Genomic DNA, 14825 nt, shown 5'->3' with positions numbered 1-14825 from the left:
ATGGATGTGTCATCACAAAGGCAAAACTCCTTGAGTTTGATTGGATCATGAAAACATTAGGCTGATATTATTGGTTAATTAATTTTTTCCCCACCCACACAGCTTTTGTTTACATCAGCAGAACAGAACATTTCTTTCAAAGGCAGAGAAAATGATTAAGATTTTGTTGAAACAGAGAACTTTATTATGAAAGCAAATGGGATCCAGTTTGATTTCATGTTTTCTTTTACCAGCTGAAATCAGAAAACAGCTCATTATCATGAGATACAATGTCAGCCGCTCAAATCTCTTTCTCTTTTGCTGTAGTTTTGAGACTCAGAGAAACGGACTGGTCTTCATTTACGACATGGCTGGATCCAACTACACTAACTTTGAACTGGACCTGAGCAAAAAGATCCTCAACCTGCTCAAGGTGAGTTTCTGTTATGTATAAACTGACGTGAAGGTGTAAATAGTATAATATTCATTATAAACTTGAAGTACAGTGTCAGGGAGCTCTGATGCTGGTCTCAGGGGGGGGGTTGGGCCTGGGTGTCAAAATAAATCTGAAAAGTCTTTTTTTAACCTTCTGCTGTTTCCTTTAGGGTGCATTCCCAGCACGGCTGAAGAAAGTGCTCATCCTTGGAGCTCCTGTGTGGTTTAGAGTGCCATATAACTTACTGAGCCTGTTACTGAAGGAGAAGCTCAGAGAACGGGTTGGTAGACATAGTGCATTCAGAAAGTATTCAGACCCCTTCATTTTTTTCACATTTTGTTATGTTGCAGCCTTATGCTAAAATGCTTTAAATATATATATTTTTTTCACATCAATCTAGACTCCATACCCTATAATGACAAAGCAAAAACCAGATATTTGATAAATGCAAATTTATTAAAAAGAAAAAACTGAAATCTCACATTGACGTAAGTATTCAGACCCTTAACTCAGTACTTAGTTGAAGCACCTTTGGCAGCGATTACAGACTCAAGTCTTTTTGGGTATGATGCGACAAGCTTTGCACACCTGGATTTGGGGATATTCTGCCATTCTTCTCTGCAGATCCTCTCAAGCTCTGTCAGGTTTGATGGGAACCGTCTGTGGACAGCCATTTTCAGGTCTCTCCAGAGATGTTCGATTGGGTTCAAGTCCGGGCTCTGGCTGGGCCACTCAAGGACATTCACAGAGTTGTCCCTAAGCCACACTTGCGTTGTCTTGGCTGTGTGCTTAGGGTTATAGTCCTGTTGGAAGCTGAACCTTTGGCCCAGTCTTGAGGTCCTGAGTGCTCTGGATCAGGTTTTCATTAAGGATATCTCTGTATTTTGCTGTGTTCAGCTTTCCTTCAACCCTGACCAGTCCCCCAGTTCCTGCCGCTGAAAAACACCCCCACAGCATGATGCTACCACCACGATGCTTCACCGTTGGTATGGTATTGCGCAGGTGATGAATGGTGCCTGTTTTCCTACAGACATGACGCTTGGAATTGAAGCCAAACAGTTCAGTCTCCATTTTATCGGACCAGAGAATCTTGTTTCTCACAGTCTGAGAGTTCATTAAGTGCATTTTTGCTTTCTTTCACTAAGGAGAGGCTTCCTTCTGGCCACTCTGCCATAAAGCCCAGATCGGTGGAGCGTTGTAGTGATGGTTGTCCTTCTGCAAGTTTCTTCCATTTCCACACATGATCTCTGGAGCTCAACCAGAGTGACCATCGGGTTCTTGGTCACCTCTCTTACCAAGGCCCTTCTCCCCCAATTGCTCAGTTTGGCCAGGCGGCCTGCTCTAGGAAGAGTCCTGGTTGATCCACTGTGCTCTTGGGAACCTTCAATGCAGCTGAAATTGTGCCTTGACACAATCCTGTCTCTGAGATCTGCTGGTAGTTCCTTTGACCTCATGGCTTGGTCTTTGCTCTGATATGCATTTTCAGCTGTGAGCCCTTATATAGACAGGTGTGTGCCATTCCAAGTCATGTCCAATCAATTGAATTTGCCACAGGTGGTCCAATCAAAGTGTAGATACATCTCAAAGATGATTCAGAGAAATGGGATGCACCTGAGCTAAATTTCAAGTGTCATAGCAAAGGGTCTGAATACTTATGTCAGTGTGATATTTCAGTTTTTTCTTTTTAATAAATTTATCAAAGTTATCAAAAATCTGGTTTTGCTTTGTCATTATGGGGTATGGAGTGTAGATTGATGTGAAAAAAAATAATAATTTAAAACATTTTAGCTTAAGACTGCAACATATCAAAATGTGAAAAAATCAAGGGGTCTGAATACTTTCTGAATGTACTGTACATTCACAACAGCAGTATATCTTCCTGTGCTCCTTTAATATGTCGTTTAGACCCCTGTGACTCCAATAGAAAGTCAAACTATATATATACACTACCGGTCAAATGTTTTGAAACACTTGACTGAAATGTTTCTCATGATCTTAAAAATCTTTTGATCTGAAGGCGTATGCTTAAATGTTTTAAATTAGTTTTGTAGACAAAAATATAATTGTGCCACCATATTAATTTATTTCATTATAAAACTAAAATGTAATAATAAAAAAAAAGTTTTGAAATTGATGACTTGGACCAAATAATAAAGAAAAGCAGCCAATAAGTGCCCAACATAGATGGGAACTCCTTCAATACTGTTTAAAAATCATCCCAGGGTGATACCTCAAGAAGTTGGTTGAGAAAATGTCAAGAGTACATGTCTGCAAATTCTAGGCAAAGGGTGACTACTTTGAAGATGCTCAAATATAACACAGTTTTGATTTATTTTGGATTTTGTTTAGTCACAACATAATTCCCATTTTCCATTTATGTTATTCCATAGTTTTGATGACTTCGCTATTATTCTAAAAGTGAAAAAGAAATTATAATAAAGAATGAGTAAGTGTTTCAAAACTTTTGACCGGTAGTGTATATATATTTATGTATGTATGTAATAGAGGCATAAAAAAATATCTGCTATGATTTTTGCTGATAAATGATAAAAGAGTTCCGAAGAGACACTATTGGTATTTATCGGTTATCGATTATATAACCGATAACTGATAAGTTCCAAAAAGCAATTATCGGCACAGTTTTACTGGTAAAACCAATATATCGGTTGACCTCTAATATAATTGGTGCCTATAGACCAATCCTTTGACAACGTTACCACTTACGCCATGCACGGAAGTGGTGGCAGAAATCGTCCGCAAACAGTAAACTTTTATCGGATTACGTTGTTAAAAAAATTATTTCGAGGACTCTCGTAGAAGACTGTGGTTTCAAACCATCAATAGAACTGACTGGACTGAGTAGATCATTTCAACTCACTGCTTTGCAGCAAACATATAAAGCGAACATTATTACAGATATGTTAACTCATATCATTATAATATTTGTATAGCTAAGAATATTTGTGTATTTATGATGGTTTTGTGTCGTACTTTCGTTTAATCGTCTAATCTGTCAAATCTAACACAACAGTCTATCGGCTTTCTGCCACCACGTACTGCGCATGTGCTGAAATTTTTGTTAACAATAGGATTAGTCTATAGTGTCTTTTTGGATCTCTTTCATCGGTTATCAGCAAAAATCGTTACCAGTATCTGCTGATTTTTTTATTTTTTTTATTCCTCTGTGTTATTCTGTGGCCAAAACGCTTCATCTGGTGAATATATAGGCCACAAAAGCTTAACGTGGTGAATATTTACATATAGAGCATTGTAACACAGCCAAGACTCTGTCACCATCACTGTTAATGGACAAATTCACGATTATTAATGCGAAATGTTATAAAAAAAGACACATGACAATTGGCAAGTGATCGCTGAATGATCTGCTAATAATGAATGATGATCTACTGTTAATTAATTACTGCACATAAAGTATTTATTAGCCCATATAGCAATGTTTTTTTTTGTTTTTTTTCTCTCCCCAATTTGGCATGCCCAATTCCAATGCACTCTAAGTCCTCGTGGTGGCGTAGTGACTCTCCTCAATCCGGGTGGCGGAGTACGAATCTCAGTTGCCTCCGCATCTGAGACCGTCAGTCCACACATCTTATCACGTGGCTTGTTGAGCGCGTTACAGCGGAGACATAGCGTGTGTGGAGGCTCTTGCAATTCTCCGCGGCATCCACGCACAACTCACCACGCGCCCCACCGAGAGCGAGAACCACATTATAGCAACCACGAGGAGGTTAACCCAATGTGACTTTACCCACCCTAGCAACCGGGCCAATTGGTTGCTTAGGAAGCCTGACTGGAGCCCATGTAGCAATGTTAACTTAATTGTGTTACTATTGTAATACATTGTAGATATTTGTAAGAGTGCAAAAAGTCCCCAGTGTATTTATTTATATAATTCAATTTCCTGCGTTATGCACCAAATCTTCTGGGTATTTTTATTTATTTATTTTATTGTTCTGATTATTGGGATTTTGGTTCCACAACAAACATGCATGTGGGATTTTACTCAATTTGGACTCCATGTCTGTGCCCTTCACAGTAAGAAAAGACAGAACATTTTTAACATTCAGTAAATCGATTTTTAAAACTATTGGCCATTTAATTGGTTATCTGCCTTTTCCACCACCTTAGTTATTGGTATCGGCAAAGTCCACTATTGGTCGACCTCTAAAACATATACTCACTGAGCACTTTATTAGGAACACTATGGTCTTAATAAAGTGCCTTACGTGGTCTTCTGCTGTTGTAGCACATTCGCTTCAAGGTTTGATATGTCGGCATTCTGAGATGCTATTCTGCTCACTACAGTTGTACAGAGTGGTTATCTGAGATACCGTAGCCTTTCTGCCAGCTCAGTCTGGCCATTCTCTGTTGAACTCTCTCATCAACAAGGTGTTTCCATCCGCAGAACTGCCGCTCACTAGATGTTTTTGTTTTTGGGACCTTTCTGAGAAAATTCTAGAGACTGTTGTGCACGAAAATCCCAGCAGATCAGCAGTTACAGAAATACTCAACAATAATCATGCTATGGTCGAAATCACTTAGATCACATTTTTTTCCTTATTCTGATGGTTGATGTGAATATTAACTGAAGCTCCTGACCCATATCTGCGTGATTTTATGCATTGCACTGGCTGATTAGGTAATCGCATGAATAAGTAGGTGTACAGGTGTTACTAATAAAGTATTAATTGAGTGTATATTTGCATAGTTCTGTCCAACAGTTTGTAGAAATTGAGACTAGATTCAATCAGTCACAAAATGCTGGAAAATCAACCTAAAACTAGCTTCAAAACTAGCTGGTTTAACATCCAGGCAGGTCATTTAAAGGCCCAAGCTGGTTCAGTTGGCTGGCCAGCTGGACTGCCAGATGGTGGGGCTGAGGTTAACCTGATTTGCGCTGGTAGACCCCCTTGGGGACCTGGTTGAGTTGTTTAACCATGTTCCAAAACATAGCTTGAGTCGGTTGACCAGTCTGACCACCTTAAACTGGTATAACCTAGTTTAAGTATGGAGATCCCTCAAGGGTATTTACTTTTGCGGCAGTAGTGCCATCCTGTGGCCTCATCCTTCAAATAATTCTCATGTCTAATTTTCTTTTGTGAAAGTTAAATGGACAGTTCACCCAACAATGAAAATTCTGTCATTTACTCACCCTCATATTGTTCCAAAGCCGTATGAATTTCTTTCTTCTGTGGAGCAAAAAAAGGAGATGCTAGTGACATTTCACTTTCGTTATGTTAAATAAAAATATGCAATGAAATAAAATAGTGACTGAGGCTTCCATAAAATGTCATAAAGGTTTTGATCGACATGAGGGTGAGTAAACAATGACAGAATTTTCACTTTTTAAGCATTTAAATAATCCCACCAGTGTCAGAACCATTGTAGGTATGTGTAGGAATACTGTCTGACTGACAGATGTATTCTCAGGTTCAGATGGTGAAGATGGCCGACCTACGGCAACACCTCCCCAGAGACTGTTTACCTGAACACCTGGGCGGCTGTCTGCCTCTGGACGTGCACAGCTGGAACCTGCAGCTGCTGTCTGAGCAGAACGGGCGTGTGGACCCAGTGGACGAGCTGGTGGGGATTCCCCTGGAGAACACCTCCATACACATGCCTGGACCCGAGGGAATGGGTCTGCCTGAGCTCATGGCCCACCTGAACCGGGCCCAGCGCAGCGGAATCTACCTTGAATATGAGGAGCTTCGCCGAGAACAGCCACCTGGAACGTTCACCTGTGCTTTGTAAGTGTTAAGGGGATAGTTCGTGCAAAAATTAAAATTCTGTTATAATTTACTCACCCTTGTGTTGTTCCAAACCCGTATCAGTTGTAGGAGATGTTGGGCAGAATGTTAGCCTTAGTCACCATTTTAAACTTTTTTTTAATTAATCACATGCATTGTGTTAATTCTGACAGCTCTAATAAATAATGCATTAGATTTCGGATTGTTTCTCACCAAAACTTACTTTATGCTTTATAACAATCATGAGTTATGATTTATATGGAATAATTTATTAGACTTCTGAATTATACTTTGTGTTCTTTTGAAGCTTGAAGAGGTGAGTAAATGATGACACTATTTTAATTTTTAAAACTTTAAAGGTGCACTTTTGTTTTTGTGTCATCTTGGACTTACACTGACACCTAGTGGCTTGGATGCAGCATCATATAAAATCAATAGTTTTCAGTTTCAGATGCCATTGTAGAAATGTAGTATTCACAATCAGCCATGATTAATTTAATCAATGAGTGAAAGTGTCAAATAACAGGACGGTTACTGAGATTAAGCGAGTGGTATTCGTCTGGTCATGTGATTCTAACATGGCAGCCCCCATGTGCGGACCCTCTCCATGTAGAATAAAACAGCTTTTATAAGGTTTCTAATATGACTTGAGTCTTCATTTTAATGAGAGTGCTCATGATTTCCTACATATATTGAAAAATTACAATTCATGTCTTTAGGAGTTAAACTTTTTTAATTAGGAAAAAATTACCGAGTGCACCTTTAAATTTTAAACAGCATTAGCAAATTTGTACTAGTGAAACTGAATATTCATTGGAAAACAGTGTTGAGCGGGAGTTGATTTTATCCACCAAGATTTGACTGGATTGTAGTAGGCTATATTATTATTAGTTAATAAAATTTTGCCCCGCCCATGTAGCCTTGGTGAGATCAGCAGAAAATAAGTCATTTTAGAGTTGTTGTTACATTTGAAAATAATGTTTATTTTGAATACAAACTGAATAACATGCACAAAGAGACCAGGGAGTTTTATTAAGAAATTAACTGAGGTCAATTTTAATTTCATGTTGTCTTTTAAACTTCTTTAGGGCTGCTCACAATCAGGAGCGGAATCGCTATGGCGACGTACTGTGCCTCGATCAAACTCGCGTGCGACTCAAAGCGAGAAGAAACGAGGTTTGTGCTGTCTGATTTTATTCTGTTTACATATCTATAATAGGCTATACTTGTGTTCATGAATGTATTAATCTATACACCATTTGTTCTGATTGACCTGTTTTCTTTTCACAGAGATCAGACTACATAAACGCCAGCTTCATGGATGGATACAAACAGAAAAACGCATATATTGGGACACAGGGTAAAAACAACCAGCCTTTTTTAAAACCCTGTTAGGGGCCGTTCACACCAAATGTGTTCTGGCACTTAAATGCTTTTCGACATGCTTTTTTATTTATTTATTTATTTTATTTTTTTTTTTAATGAAAGTTCCTCATCTAAAACACAGAAGAAATAAAATAGTGCAGATATACACAAAACGGTGTTTGGTATGAACGGCCCCTTAGAGTTCGAGATATTGTCCTGCAGTGGTGCACATATATATCCTTTGTTTATTAACAGGTCCGCTGGAGAAAACCTACGGAGATTTCTGGAGAATGGTTTGGGAGCAAAGTGTCCTCCTCATCGTCATGACAACCAGGTGAGACGGGGGTCACAGAGAGACCAGTTCACAGTCAGTCGGTCCTCATTGCTGCTATTTCTAGTAAAAAAAAATGCCCACTTAGACAGGAAGAGGGTGTCTGACTAATGTGTCGAGTCAGCAACTACAGTTTGCTCTTTTTAAACACAACCTTGTTACCCAGAATACTGATTAAAAACCTCCGGGACATTAATTTCAGCAAGCTTTTGCCATTTTCTGTGAGGTCTATAGGCGGTTCATTGGTGTGAGACTACTTTACATGCAACTTTTTCAAAAGAGAGTGCTGTTTAAAGATTTGCATGTGTCTAGGCTGGAAGAAGGAGGCAGAAGGAAGTGTGGACAGTACTGGCCCCAAGAGGAGGGCGGTCAGGAGGTGTACGGACACATCGCTGTGGTCAATCATAGAGTGGACAACCATGCGCATTACAACCAAACCACACTAGAGCTACACAACACAGAGGTGTGACACACGCCAGTGTTTAAAAACACACTAAGCAAAACAAAACTGTTTTTGTATCATATTTTATTGTTTATATAAAAAAAAAAAACGTGAATGTGTAACTTTAACAAGGCCTATAATTGTATTTGAACGATTCATTCACCCTCCTATTGCGTTCAGAATCTGCATACACCTTTTGCATTCGTGGGTCAATTTTGACCCTGTGGAATTCAAGCTTATAAATCATTCATAACCTGATGGAAGACTATATTGCAAGTCATTAATAGGTTCTTAACTGTTCATAACAAGTAAAAAGTTGATATTTTTGGCATATTAACTGACTAATTTAGAAGTTATTAATTAATATGCAATTTTTTTAAATAATAAAATGCAGGAAATATTTGACATTTCAAAATATACATTAACTACAGCAAAACCAATGTGATACATGTGAAAACATTTTTTTTTTATTTTTTTTTTTTTTTTTTTTTATCAACATTTTTGTGGACTTTTCCCTAAATATAACATAATATACAATTTATATTAACATCTAATGTGAGAATTACTAGTAATTTGAATGAATTTCCTATTACTCATAACTGCTCAATACAACTTGGTAGTCAAAAGTTTTCTTTTTCAACTAAACATCATCAAAACAACTTTACAACTCAAGTATACAACATTAATACTGCTTTACTATGTTTTTAAGGAAAATCTATTCTGTTTACTTGCATGAACGTTGATGCCTGAGTATGCTTAAAGCTGGTTCGGTATCAGATGTCTGCAGAATAAAATGTGGACCATTTCCTGTTTCAAGCCCTATTTAGACGAATGTGTGCTCTCGTCACACTCCCTTTAGACAGTAGTACCTTTGATTTAGTATATTTGTTATGTTTGTTATGTTTGTAACGTCTGTCACGTTTGTTTTGTACAGGAATGTGTGTGTGTCAGTGTGTGACTGTATGTGTGTGTGCATTTTTATAAACAAGATTCAGTCTCAGTGAGAGGCAAAAAAGTGTGTGAGAGAGTATGGGAAAGAGGCAAAATGTAAATAAAGTGTTTAAAAGAAAAAATCGAATTCATAGATGTAAAAACAAATCTGCATAAAATCATGTGTAAAGCCAAAATTGACCCACGAACACAAAAGATGTAAAAAATAAAAAATACAATTGTAATGGTTATATCTCAAACCATTTTATTAAAAAATCTGAAAAACAATTATTCTGTGTATTTTGATAGTCTTGACAAAGTCCCTAAGATTGGTTCCCGTACTAAAAACTATGTGGTGTTTAAAAATGATTATCTACCTCTCCCGGGTCAAAAATGACCCGAACGCAATAGGAGGGTGAAAAGAACAGCACATAAGAGTCATTCGTTTGTGACTCAGATGACAATGAATCAGTGAATTCATTTGTGAATCGGTGTCCGCGAAAGTCAAACTTGTATACAATATTTGTGCTGACTTCAGATCTGCATAAATATTAGATCTGGATCAAAAGCAATTATTGACATTTTTCTTTATCATTTCTCAGGTGTTTTGCCATTCACCATCATAGCTTTCTCCCGCGGATGGTCATAAAAATGGCGGCTGCGAGGAAAATGTCATGTGACTGAAACCGTTGAATGTCATCATATCAGTGGCATTATTGTTAACGGAAACAAAAACTAAATCTAACAGAAAACACGGTTTCATATTTCCAAAACTGGAAATTGATATTTCCAATCAAACGGAAACTAAAATTAAACTAAATTGGAATGATAAATTGAAAATAAAATGGAAATAGCAAAATAGAAACTATAATAAACCTATCAATATATTTTCAGACATTTGAACAGAGGCAGGTGACTCACTTCCAGTTCCTCAGCTGGCCTGATTACGGGGTCCCTTCCTCTGCTGTGTCTCTCATTGACTTCCTGTGGGCCGTGAAACATCAGCAGCAGTGGGCGGTCGAGGCTTTCGGGTCACAGTGGAGGGGTCATCCACTCGGGCCACCCATGGTGGTTCATTGCAGTGCTGGAATCGGCAGGACTGGTTGGTTTCAAACCACTAATTAAACGCATCACAAAAACTAACCTACATATTAATTAAGCATTTTAATGGCTTTTCTCCTGTAGTGTGTGTTTAATAAGGCACATCACTATTAGGCCATTATTAGTAATATGCACCAAGCTCCTAGCAACCACATGGCAACGTGCTAAAAACACACGGAACACCTTAGCAACTGCTTAGAAATACCCTGGCAACCACCCACAACACCCTAGCAACTGCATACTGATGTGCTAAAAACATTCAGAACATCTTAGGATTTACATAGCAACCACCCAAAACACCCTAGCAACCACATAGCAACACCCTAGCAACTGCGTAGTACCATGCTAAAAAAACACCTTAGCTAACTTACTAAAAAAATTCTGAATGTCTTAGCAACTACATAGTAATAACTCAGAAAACTCTAGCAACTGCATAGCAATGGGCTACAGACCATTCAGAATACCAAAGCAACTGCATAGCAATGCCCTGGCAACCACCCACAACACCCTAGCAACTGCATAGCAATGTGCTAAAAACATTCAGAACATCTTAGCACCTACATGGCAACCACCTAAAACACCCTAGCAGCTGCATAGCAACGGGTTACAAGCCATTCAGAACACAATAGCAACCGCATAGCAGCGCCCTGGCAACTGCACACAACACCTTAGCAACTGCATAGCAACGTGCTAAAAAACATTCAGAACATCTTGGCAACTAAATATCAATCACCTAGCAACTGCATAACAATGGGCTACAAACCCTTAAGAACACCATAGCAATGCCCTGGCAACCAGCAACTGTATAGCAACATACTCAAAAACATTCAGAAAACCTTGGCAACTGCATAGCACATGTTGCTATACACATGATCTTAGCAACTATATAGCAACCACCCAAAACACCCTAGCAACCACATATGCTAAAAAAAACACTCGGAACACCTTTTCAACTGCTTAGCAGTGCCCTGGCAACCACCCACAACACCCTATCAACTCCATACTAATGTACTGAAAAACACACAGAAAACCATAGCAACCACATATCAGCGGCCTGGCAACCACCCCCAACACCCTAGCAACTGCACAGCAACGAACTAAAAAACATTCAGAACATCTTAGCAATTAATTAGCAACCACCCCGAATACCCTAGCAACTGCATAACAATGGGCTACAAACCCTTAAGAACACCATAGCAATGCCCTGGCAACCACCCACAACTGTATAGCAACATACTCAAAAACATTCAGAAAACCTTAGCAACTGCATAGCACATGTTGCTATACACATGATCTTAGCAACTATATAGCAACCATCCAAAACACCCTAGCAACCACATAGCAATGGGCTACAAACCATTCATAACACCATAGCAACTGCATAGCAACATGCTAAAAAACATTCAGAACATCTTCGCAACTACTTAGCAACCACTCAAAACACCCTGACAACCACATAGCAAAGGGCTACAAACAATTTATAACACCATAGCAACTGCATAGCAACGACCTGGCAACCACCCAGAATACCCTAGCAACTGCATAGCAACATGCTAAAAAAAACACTCAGAAAACCTTAGCAACCGCATAGCACATGATCTTAGCAATTATATAGCAACCCCCAAAACACCCTAGCAACCGCATAACAACGGGCTACAAACCATTCATAATACAATAGCAATGCCCTGGCAACCATTCATAACACCCTAGCAACTGCAGAGCAACATGCTGAAAAACATTCAGAACATCTTAGCAACTACATAGCAACCACTCAAAACACCCTAGCAACTGCATAGCAACAGGCGACAAACCATTCAGAACACCATAGCAACCTCATAGCAACACCGTGGCAACCATCCATAACACCCTAGCAACTGCATGGCAATGTGCTAAAAACATTCAGAACATCTTCGCAACCACATACCACATGTTGCTATGCACATAATCTATGTAACTATATAGCAACCACCCAAAACAACCTAGCAGCCACATAGGAACAGGCTACAAAACATTCATAACACTATAGAAACTGCATAGTAAACACTCTGGCAACCACCCATAACACCCTACAACTGCATGGCAATGTGCTAAAAACATTCAGAACATCTTAGCAGCCACATAGCACATGTTGCTATGCAAATGATCTTAGCAACTATAAAGCAACCACCCAAAACAACCTTGCAAGCACATAGCAATGCCCTGGCAACCATTCATAACACTAGCAAATGCATAGCAACATGCTGAAAAACATTCAGAACATCTCAGCAACTTCATAGCAACCACTCAAAACACCCTGGAAACCGCATAGCAACGGGCTACAATCAATTTAGAACACCATAGCAACTGCTTAGCAACGCCCTGGCAACCACCCATTGTACCCTAGCATCCTGTCATTGAGTTTTGCACAAGCGAACACCACTTACATTTTCTTCTACAATGTGACAATGTAAAAATTTGTTTTTTATTGCTTATAAGATTGACCTTTGACTTCACCCCCCTTACAGGTACGTTTTGTGCATTGGATATCTGTCTGTCCCAGCTGCAGGATGTTGGGACTCTAAACGTTTGTCAGACGGTGCGACGGATGAGAACGCAGCGTGCCTTCAGCATCCAAACACCCGAGCAGTACTATTTCTGCCACACGGCAATCCTTGAGCACGCCCAGAGACAGGGCCTGCTCTCTGCCAATCAGTGAGCAACAAGGGCCCCTCTTAGCCAATCAGAGACAGACAGAGCCAAATCTCAGCCAATCAGTGAGATACAGGTCCTGCTCTCGTCCAATCATGAAAGACAGGGCTTGTTTTCTTACCCGTGGGCAGACCAATCACAATGACTGCGTCTTTGTCAGTAGCCAATCAACTGCCTGATTTACCATGACTGATCCAGACCAGTTATTTCAAAATTATTTCCTTTAACGATTGGCAGCCTATATAGTAACCATAAAAGACTCTGCTGTAAAGGGACACCTGTAAGTGTTCAGTGGTCTAGCTGTTATGTAGTTTTCATATTCTGTGACTGCAGTTTATTCAGTGAATTTTGTCAAAATGTTCAAAATTCACGTATTTCACAAGAAGCTTCAAATTTGCTTAAATATAAATTGACAAAAGCCAGAACTGGATGTACACAAACATTTCTTTTTCCTGAGAAATAACTGTAAAAATGACAAAAGATTCACTATAAAACTTTTCAAGGGATAGTTCACACCCAAAAGATAGTTCTGTCACCATTTACTCATCCTCATGTCGTTCCAAACCCAGATTTCTTTCTTCCATGGAATGCAAAATTCACTTGTATGGACAGAAGATGCAATGAAAGTGAATGGTGACTGAGGCGAATATGTAGTCTCACATCTCCTTTTGTGTTCCATGGATGAAAAAGTCATACAGGTTTGGAACAACATAAGGGTGAGTGATGCCAGAAGTTTCATTTTTGATAAACCTTTGAGTTATTTACACTTTGTACTAGTTTTGTCTGTTAATATTGTACTAATAATCTGTTTAAATTTCTATCTAAAAGCATGTAAAGTGCATTTAGATCACTTTTTATTTTGTTGTGGGGTGAAAGAGTCTTTGCTCCACTGAGTTCATATTGAATTTGGCTGTAGTGAAACATCTGAACACACTCCCGATGATTCCAGGATCTGCAGTCTTGCCTTAGTGGGCACAAAATGTGACCAATTTTATTTTTCTATTATAACCAAGTTTTATGTCCTTAATTATTACTCTACTTCCAAATATATACAGTACATAAATTATATTTTCTTTTATATTCGATTTTATCTCATATTTCTTTCTTGTTCATTATGTCAATTAAACTAACCTATAATGTCAATATCAATATGTTTGCAACAGTTCTATAAGTGACCAAGTGCTTTTGAGTACTAAGTAGCTAAAGAGCCTTATTCTGGACATGTACGTATGGATTGTGAGAGATGTTTATGTTGACGATGCCTTAGTGTCCCGCTCTCTCTCAGAATCGACCTGTGCTCAAACTGCAATGTTATTTGAGCAAAACCAAATCAAAATCATGTGTTTTAAAGTTTAATAAATGGAAAGAACTATCTATTGATTGTGTTTTAATTCCAATCTCAGACTATAACAGAAAAAGTAATTACATTACTAATTACTTTTAAGTCAATAAATTCAAAATAATGTCGATTTTCTCATTGTTCATTGTCAGACACCCATCAGCTGTCACAGAAATGCAAACAGACGTACATATGAATTCACATTTTAATTGTATTATTATTAGAAATATTTGTAACCCAAGTAATGTACTTACAAGTACTTACTTTCATTGAAAGTCAGTAATTGTAATCTGATTACAATAATTAAAAATGTAATGGGTTAAACTACTTTTTGTGACTAAAAGTAATTACTTTGTAATCCAATTACACACAACACTGTTCTTCATAAATCTCAATGAACTAAAAAAATAAAGGTACTTCATTTGTGATGATTAGCAATTTATAATAAA

General features: G+C 38.4%; 1 protein-coding gene across 1 annotated transcript in view; it reads left to right on the top strand.

Annotated features, from left to right (window-relative positions):
- The window catches only part of LOC127435577 (tyrosine-protein phosphatase non-receptor type 9-like), a 29512-nt gene extending 14687 nt beyond the window's left edge, over nt 1-14825 (top strand). The window contains exons 5-13 of the mRNA XM_051689130.1: nt 307-412; nt 585-695; nt 5864-6180; nt 7269-7356; nt 7471-7540; nt 7801-7879; nt 8189-8339; nt 10143-10350; nt 12854-14825. Coding sequence (XP_051545090.1) covers nt 307-412; nt 585-695; nt 5864-6180; nt 7269-7356; nt 7471-7540; nt 7801-7879; nt 8189-8339; nt 10143-10350; nt 12854-13044 — 1321 coding nt within the window. The 3' untranslated portion in view covers nt 13045-14825. The remainder of the gene's footprint in view (nt 1-306; nt 413-584; nt 696-5863; nt 6181-7268; nt 7357-7470; nt 7541-7800; nt 7880-8188; nt 8340-10142; nt 10351-12853) is intronic.

This window comes from Myxocyprinus asiaticus, chromosome 46 (assembly GCF_019703515.2).
Source record: "Myxocyprinus asiaticus isolate MX2 ecotype Aquarium Trade chromosome 46, UBuf_Myxa_2, whole genome shotgun sequence".
Taxonomy (NCBI): Eukaryota; Metazoa; Chordata; class Actinopteri; order Cypriniformes; family Catostomidae; genus Myxocyprinus; species Myxocyprinus asiaticus.
This window is presented reverse-complemented; position numbering and strand designations above follow the sequence as displayed.